Raw genomic sequence first — 9,434 nt, 5'->3', positions numbered from 1 at the left:
ACAAGTTCATGATTTTTTTGAGGGTTTAGTATTGCTTACCTCAAATCGGATGTTATTTATGATTTAGCTTTGTTAATCTATCGACAAATGTAAATGAAAGGAGTTTAGTATAGTTTGTGTTTATATACATATATAGTTAACTATTTTTTTAAAAAAATGTTTTTCATCAAACTTTTAAACAAAAAAAAAAAAATCTTCTATTTTTTAAGGTCATATTTCGTAATGACTATCTTTTTGGAATTAGATTCGTTATCTATCTCTTTTCCTCAGTATAGAACAACAATTATGGTGATGACAATGATTATGTTAATGGTGATAATGATAATAGTGATATTAATATTCATTTTGATGATGAGTGATACACAATAAAGTTGAAACAAATTTATAAAAAGAGTACTAATAATTGCAATTAAGCACTCTTAGATATAAGCATGATTGTCATTTAAATATGTAATTAAAGTCATATATTAGCATATCAAAATTGTAAGAAACATTAGTTTCTAATTATTCAAACTATGTTTATAAAAAATTCCTTATATTATCAATAAATATAACTTATTCTTATAAATTGCAAAACATTACTCAAATTTGATCATTTTTAGTCATGTGACTAATTTTTTTACTCCCGTGACTAAAAGTTTTAGTCACGTAGTCGTTTATTTGCCAAATTTCTACTAGTGTTCCTTTTGGTTCCCTGCTTTCCCTTTGTTATTTTCTCATGTTGTGTCATCTCTCCTCATCTACCACACGTTTGTCTCCCCTATCTAGCCTTGGTTATCCATCGTGATTTTTGGCTCATTTCTAAGTAAGGAACTACTTGGGTGTTTTTGTGAGTTACCTCTCCCTTGTAGGATTCATAAGTACATTTTTTGGTTGAAAATCCTTTTATAGTATTATCATTTCTTTATTCTCAACTTTTTTTATTAGGTTGTCACTCTCTAGACATGGGCAATCTCTCTTAATCCCCTCAACTCATTGAGGACTCTACCTTTATATCTAAATGACTGCACTATCAAGTATGACCACTAATCTAGACAAGACTAGAAAAACCAAGAAGTATGCATTTAATGAGAGTTTTTAGCCTCTATATTTTTTGAACCATTTGACATCATATCTTGTTATTATTGTTGCATCCTAATGTGAAAACTTGTAAAATGGTTTCCTTCTGGGCTCAATTTTTATATGGTCTAAGGCCAGTTTGACAAAGGGACTGAATCCTATAGACTAGATAGGAATTGTCATTGGCTTCTATCATAGAGTCCACTATGAGTCTAGAGCCAAATGGCGAGTGTAGAACTTGGAGGACTTGGCTAGTTTGGCAGTAAGGGTCATAATGGGCAAACAAATCAGGGATTATGATTTATATTTTCAAGTTAATTTTGACATACTAGCTAACTTTGTTCCACTTCTTCTGGTAATAGGTATCACTAAGGAGAATGCAATTAAGCTATGTAGAGGGGTATTTCACATTGAGTTACTAGAAAGACTGAACATTGCAATTAGGAATGTTGATGATAACTTCATAATTTTGTGTCTAAAAGATTACATTATGGAAGAAGGCAATAACCCTAGGAGAAAGGTGGTCAAGAGACCATTGTTGATTATTAAGAAACACACCCTCTTTGAAGCAAGGAAGAAGAAAATTGTTTTGAGTGTACATTTCTTAATGAGATGGTTTGGTATGAAACTCACCTCTAGGAACTGTTGGTGGAAATAATACATGTGCTTGGGTATAATGCTCCCATAGACATGTCTGATATTAACATTGAAAGAATCCAAGTCCTCCCAAGTCTTACATTGAAGTCGACCAAAAGATTGAGTGCTCTTAATGATAATATGGAAGACGACGATGGTATTGGCTCATCAAATATTGTGAATGTAAGCTTCCTAGAGAAATAGGGCAATTTGCTCTGTTTGTAATAATATAAGGATACTGAAATATAATAAGACACCAATCTTGTTTAGATATAGGGCAGAGCCTTCAAGCTAGATAGTTAGCTACAGGCATGCCCTACTTTTGTTAACATATACAACAGACCATGATAGTATTATAAACTGAGATTTTTTTATGCATTACTATAGTGAATCAAACTTATATAAGTTTTGATATGTGTAAAGTAATGTATATTTGAGAACCTTTTTAATATTTTGAGGCAAAACCAGAGGTTTTCTTTACCTAATTCTTTTCTATCGGTCCCTTATGAATTGGGTTGTATACTTATGATAATAACAATAAATAAAAATACAAATAACCAAGGCAAATTATCTAAAAAAAATTAACAAAATTTGCTATGCATCGGGTCACTCAACCATGAGTTAACAAAATTTCAATCATAAATTGAAAACTTTCTTTATTTTAGTGTAGCAACTAAAGTTTATAAATTGAAATTAAGCTTTAAAAAAAATAGAGCTGAAAATAAGCAAGAAGTGCTTATTGAAAAAAATGTATAAATGAGATTTCTTGCCCTTTTCTCTTTTTGACCTATTTTTCCTCAACTTTTGTGTAGAAAAAATTTATTACTAATTTTATTTCAAAATACAAGCCAAACTAAATATTTGTGAATGTTAGCTCCAAAAATTGTTCCTTAAAAATCTGAGTTGTGTGGAGCCAAAACAAGGTAAGCCAATGAGAACCTTTTGTTAGAAGATATTTTTTTTTAAGAATGCATAAAAGCACTTCTATAACTTTTAAATATTAAAGAATGACATTTGCTCCTCCTACCATAACTCGCCTTATAAGTATTCTTATAAAATCTATAGAATCGGCTCTCTATTTTCAAGGGAGCCCCTCCACGGACCCCAGCCCTTACAAATATTCCTTCAATCTGTAATTGCAGTTGTCTAAAATTTCCAAAGAAAGTTAACTGGTTTGCCATTGTAAATTGGGTGCAACTTTGAGGTGAATTTTATTCGCCCGTTCTTTTCCTAAATTGTTAGGTCGTCTGGCCTTGCTCCCAGGCATTCAATATTTGTCCCGGTACACCAACCTTGGGAAGTAGGTGGAGAAGCTGTCTAGATACCAACACTAAATTTATGTATTTTAGCTTCAGTACCCGACGGCCATCATTTTATATTCAATTATCCCACCATAAACCCACCGGTCTTTGATTCCCAAAATTCAGCATGCTATGAATAGACATACCACACATTTAGTGTTTGTCCTGAAGCCAATCCCAATTTTTAAAGGAATAAGCTGGAAGTAGAGGTTCGAGTCTCTGCTTTCCAATTTACAGAGGATCGGGTTTTCTTCCCTGGGTAGTCTTTGTGTTAGTCAATTCAAAAACAAAATTGACCATTCGGGTCTCTCTGTTTCATCGCATTGCTTACTGGGTTTCGAAGTAAATTTTGAGTTCAAAGCATTCGGATTGTTCTTTTTAGTTCAGTTCAAAAGAGGAGCTGAGTTCTAGTTATTTGTTATTTGAGAGAGATTGTAGGTGAGAAATGGCAAGAAAGAAGATCAGAGAGTATGATTCCAAGCGCCTATTGAAAGAACATCTGAAAAGGCTTGCTGCCATTCAGATTGATATAAAATCAGCCCAGGTTGCATGTTTACACAACCTGATCAATCTTGACATTCTATCTTTCTGGCACTTTTGTTTTGAATTCATCTTATAAACAGAAACGTCAAATTATAATCTATTATCCTCGAGTCTCTTAAGACGAAATCTGGGTAATCGTGTCACCATGAAAACCTGCAATGCTTGGGTTAGATTAAAATACTCCCATTAACATTCTGTATGCAAATCTGGTATGAAACGGCTGTATATTTGCTTAATTGAATACTGGGCATTCAAATCAAGTTACAAGGATATCCCGAGAGTGCTGTGGTCGAGAAGTTATCTGTAGATCTAGTCTTGACAGGGTATTTGACAACAAATAAATTTTTGGTCAGAAGTTGTTACTCATTGCGACATCGGTATCTTAGTAGTTTTGTTATTGTTTTAGTTGTATGCAGACCTCGCAATGAAGGGCTGTACTAGCACAATCTTAATTGAATTTCTAATGGATCTTAAAATCCTGGTTACAGGAATTCGTTCACAGTTTTATTAATGAAAGGTTGTATGCACATCTGTTTGATAGCTAGTTTTTGTAATTAATGTCCAAATCCAGGTTACAGGGTCAACAAACCTGAATGAGTTGGCAGATAATGAAACGTGGTTGTCTGCATCAAGACTGGTTGTAAAACCAGATATGTTGTTTGGAAAGCGAGGGAAGAGTGGTTTGGTAAGTGGTGTTATAACCCTCTGAAGTTTTGAACTTGTTTTCCTTCTTAACTCTCCTTAAGTAATTTCTATTAAGATTAGATTAATGGAGAAATTAGCATCTATTATAGACAACTTTTAATAGTTATGTATTGAGCACACAATATTTCACAAAGTTCTGAGATGCTGCAAGAGAAAGAGTTCATGTGCATTTATTAATTCTTATCTTATTATCTAGATCAGTGTTTGTTGTCTCTGTGTGGTTTTGTCTAGGTCAATTGCTCTATGCTTTTGGATCAGTGTTTGTTGTCTCTGTGTGGTTTTGTCTAGGTCAATTGCTCTATGCTTTTGGATAATTTTAAATTTTGGTATGTATTATGGTAAGACAATGTGTTAAGGGAATAAATAACTTTTCGTTTTTTCCTGTTTTTTGCAATAATTCTACGACTGATTCACTTTCCTTCTTGTCTATAATGCTAACAGGTTGCCTTAAATTTGGATTTGGCACAAGCTACAGCATTTGTCAAAGATCGCCTAGGAAAGGAGGTTGTTAAGCTAGTTTGAGCAATTTGTCTAACCAGTTATTGCTGTAGAGTCGTAGACCCTCCTCTATTATTATTTTTATTATTTTATCAACAAATTGTACATTTGCAGGTTGAGATGGGTGGTGCAAGGGCCCCAATCACAACTTTCATATTAGAGCCTTTCGTTCCTCATGATGAGGAGTATTATCTTTCAATAATTTCAGAACGCCTTGGTTGCACGATAAGCTTTTCTGCATGTGGAGGCATTGAGATTGAAGAAAATTGGGATAAGGTATGTTGAGATCAAGCTACCTTATCTTTTTGGGCAAAATGTTATTGCCCTTCAAATTTCAGAACTGCTGTCTATCAGCGACATTTTTTGCTGCAGGCAACACTTTAAGCAAATAATAACATGTTCAGTTTATGATTGGTCTCACTGACTGAGGTTCAGATAAATTCAACGTCAGTTTAGTTTTGTTTGTCAACTTCTTGTAGAAAAAAAAATGACAATCTGTAATGTGTTACATTGTAAGCTTACTATAAACTAAGAATCTCAATTTGTTTAAACCATGGGGATTGAATTGAACATGCAGGTCAAGACAATATTTGTTCCAACAGAAAAATCTTTAACATCAGAGCTTTGTGCTCCTTTAATCGCAACGCTCCCTTTGGAGGTACTATTTTAGCCGTTTTCTCCATTTCTATTTTTCTGTTGGTTGCATGCACTAAAATATTCTGTTTGAATCATATGCTATAACTTGCATGCAATTTAAAAGTAATAAAACTGTACTTGAAACACACGCTACAGACATTTTATATGTATACAAAATCTTTGCAAATACCCAACTTGTATGAGGTTTTAAACTTTTAAGTAGATGGAGTCTTATGTGGGGTTATCAATTCCTGTATTCTTTGACACTTTCTCAACATTGTGGCTCATCTTTGTTGCTCCTGAGACTGCCTGGACATGCTCTGATAAAGAGCTGGATGCTTAGTCCCTTGTTTTCTTGTCAGGCAGCACAGCCAAGCTTTAGTTTTTAGAAGCCATCTGTAAAGTTGCTAAAAATCCATTGTCCAGGATTTCCATCCATTGTGCACCAGATTTAAACTTCTCCGTCAAAGGGCCTCGCATGAACTTGTGTACTTGTTCCATTGCAACATTCATCTCACTAATTTGACATTTACTTTCCTGATTTTCAAGCCAATTAGATGCATTTTATTTGCCATTCACCTTGTGGAAGACATCTTGTGCATTTCTGCTGGGTTTATTTCATGATGGGTTCGGAATGCACATTTCTTCAGGCACGGCTACCTGAGCTTCAACAATGCATGAATTCACATGGACTCGCCATTCTAGCTCTAGTCACTAATTAGACAGGACTTTACCAACTCTCATGGAGAATAGATGCATATACTTATAATGCACCCTGTTATAGCTTTGTTATGCAATTTTATTGGCAGTGCTATGTAATGGTTAGGGAATATTTTCACTGATGATTGCTCGCGGCTCCAGCATTTTCCACATGGTAGATCAAGAGACAGGTACAGACCTTTCAAAGTGTACCAGAAAGCGACATTTGGATTTTACCAAGCAAGCAAAAAACACAACAGAAATCCTTGTGATATTGCTATCAGGATTCAACTTTGTAGTTTTTGAGTCAAACTCATTAACCTATGTTTCATGAGCAGTGGCACTGCTCACAAGAACCCATCTCCCATGATAATGAATAGAACCTATAACACTCATTGCATCTTGATAAACCAAACTACCAAAACCTTAATGCGTAAAATGCTGAAGGGAAAAAAATTTGAGGTCCCATTTTCTTTATAGATTTAATGATCTTATAACATAGTCTCCCTTAAACGGTAGCATCTTTACTCCATTCTTTATTGCAACTTGGAGACCTTAAATTAGAGATTCTGCTTCTCTGTTCTCATTGGTATCTTTATGGTACAAGTCACATTGAAACCATTTACTTTGTTGAGTTGAGTTCTGGTGATTTCCACCTTCCTTTCAAGCCTCTATTGGGTTTGGATATCCCATCTAAGTTAATAACTCCCTTCTTTGGAGGATGCCTTTATGCCAAATCCCTACTAGAAGGTTTATTACTGGTTCCTTAAGTGGGTGATTATGTTATAGAAGCTATAGACATGTAAATCGTTTTATTGTTTAAAATGAAAACCAATTAATAATTAAATGGGAAAGGAACCTTTTTGCTTTAAAATAATGTCTTAACAATATTTCTGTCCATGCCAATAATTTGAATATGAATTACATTGAGCATTGTTTGGTAACAAGTTAAAATTGTTTACTTAGAAAATGACCGCATATGGGAACTGTCTTTTATATCAACTTGACCACATTTTCAAGTTCAAATTGTAACAGGAAACACTGAGAAGATAGTGTCTGTACTAGTTGCATGCAGCCTGATTTGGAAATGGCTATATACATGATGCAGCCACTTTCAGTGCAGCCTGATTTGGAAATGGCTATATACATGATGCAGCCACTTTCAGACTATGTCAATTGCTAGGTCAACAATTGTCCATAACCAAAACAGATAACAGTAGGCTAAACTGCAGAAGGCACGTCCTCCATGCATTTACATGAAAATTAGAATAGGTGTTCTATACATAAAGCATGACTACTCATGTACCAAACATAGCATATTTGGACAGGTTAGATTTGTCAAGCCAATATCCAGTAGTATAATAGCATGTTGAATTGCTTTGATTGGCAAGAGCCACCTATTAATTTTTGCTTCTGGATTTAGATTTTGTGCATCTTTTTGAGCCAACTTTTGAGGTCACACTTTGCGAACCATCATCAGGGCAAGAGAGCAGCAAGGAGATGAAAAATACACACACACACACACACACATACACACCTAAATAGATACACACACATATTTTATTGCTTTTTCTTTCTTATCTATTTATTAGTATATATTTTATGCATGCATTATTTTTGTTTTATTCTTATTATTTTTTCTCTAATTCATTTTTTATTTCCTCCTTTATTCATCTTTTTAATTTCCTTTTAGGTTTCTTTTATTCTTTTTTAATTTCCCTCTTCTTGTTCTCTGTTCTTTCTGTCTCTCTCCTCCTCCATTTCTTCTTAAGTCTATTTCTTCTCTGCAACCTGTATAATTTTCATCTCCATGCTGCTCTTTTGCCCTGATGATGGTTCACAGAGTGTGACCCAAAATCTTGGCTCAAAAAGATATACACAATCTAAATCCAGAAGCAAAAAATTAATACTATGGATTGTGGAAACACACTTGCAATTAAGAGCTAATTCTAAAATTGGAAAAACATGTTAGAAAATCTAACTCAAGATAGCTTTATAGGAAAATGCTTTTAAAAGAGAGAATACCAAATTAATGGTTCAAATCCGGATGCAGGAACAAGAGGCTGGTACATATATAAATGTTTCTTGTTTTTTTTTTGTTTGGGGGGGGGGGTGCGGGAGGTTGGATGTTTTTGGGTACATGTGTGTGTGTGTATTATATTATAAATCTATATATGTTTAAATAAATGCAAGAATTGTACATAATAAAATCATTTGATAATATGATACTTCATCATTGATCAATGCCGATTGCTGTTGATGCGAGTTTTTGTATTACGTACATAACATATTAGTAATTGAATATCCGATACAGAGTATCAAACATACAATTCCTCTCTTGAAAAGCTATTGCTCATGAGGCATAACTCCAATGTTCCTTATACCGTTGGATACTCGCTCAGTTTTATTGATGTGATTTGTTGGTAATCACGTAGGCGGCCTTACGCTATTCATTCGAGGATGACTTGGACTTTGGTAGGATGAAGGTGATGGTGGTTCGGTTTGTGAAATGTGCGGAGGCAAATAATGTCGATGGTGGTGATGATGGAGAATGTGTCTGCCAAGGACGATGTTGGTGGGAAAGTGATGGTGGTGGAAGGTGAATGGATGTATTATAATGCTTGACCTACTCCTTCTAACTTCCCTCTCTAAACTTCGACTACACAGCTACTCACTATTCTACTCCTACTCCTATGAATGGAAGGTTAGCAAATGGATAGGGATCGTGTTAGAGTAAATAATTAATTATTAATTATTTATTCTATTTACTTAAGCTTACTTAGGTAAATGCATTTCATTTATTAGTTGTAGACTAAGAGTTAGTTATAAGTTGTTGACAATACGAGAGTATGTTATCTCCTAAGTCATACTTATCCTCTCACATTGTTTGAGGACTTTCCACCTTATGTGGATGTATGCTTAGTTGTCACACTTATCTCCTAGCGTCTTCTAGCTCGTTCTGGAAGATTTCTAGCTCGTTCTGGAAGATTCCATGAGGCCTTTATAAGCGGTCTCTCTCTCATTGTATTTTAATCACTTCTTGCATATTGTAAATACATATTTTCTTGTGTTGCAATATCTTGTTGTCTCTCATGTCCGTTTAGGGTTTTTCCCTTGCTCCACACTCTTCTCTCCTTGGCTTCCCTTGGACAGGTTTTCGCATGCAGGTGATCTTGGGCGTCTTTGGAGTTGGATTTCATCAACTCCAACATGGTATTAGAGCCTCCCTGTTGCTGCTTCGTTGAAGAATTTTTGAAACCGTGATTTGGAGTCACAAACCCTAGTTTGTTTGTGCATTTTTTTTTCAAATCGGGGGAACAATGATTTTTCAAAGCACTTTCAGCTCAAACGGACGCT

The 9,434-nt window shown here is 34.7% G+C and overlaps 1 protein-coding gene across 1 annotated transcript in view; it reads left to right on the top strand.

Annotated features, from left to right (window-relative positions):
• The first annotated feature begins 2,839 nt into the window (after positions 1-2,839).
• Positions 2,840-9,434, top strand: part of LOC149572039 (ATP-citrate synthase alpha chain protein 3-like) — a 57,190-nt gene continuing 50,595 nt past the window's right edge. Inside the window, exons 1-5 of the mRNA XM_089813376.1 lie at positions 2,840-3,540; positions 4,111-4,224; positions 4,686-4,748; positions 4,857-5,018; positions 5,320-5,400. Of these exons, the coding sequence (XP_089669502.1) occupies positions 3,442-3,540; positions 4,111-4,224; positions 4,686-4,748; positions 4,857-5,018; positions 5,320-5,400 (519 nt within the window). The 5' untranslated portion in view covers positions 2,840-3,441. The remainder of the gene's footprint in view (positions 3,541-4,110; positions 4,225-4,685; positions 4,749-4,856; positions 5,019-5,319; positions 5,401-9,434) is intronic.

Source organism: Cupressus sempervirens, chromosome 2 (assembly GCF_028749045.1).
Source record: "Cupressus sempervirens isolate cs-2001-9-10 chromosome 2, ASM2874904v1, whole genome shotgun sequence".
Lineage (NCBI taxonomy): Eukaryota > Viridiplantae > Streptophyta > Pinopsida > Cupressales > Cupressaceae > Cupressus > Cupressus sempervirens.
The sequence above is the reverse complement of the archived record's forward strand: the minus strand, read 5'-3'. Positions and strand labels throughout refer to the sequence as shown.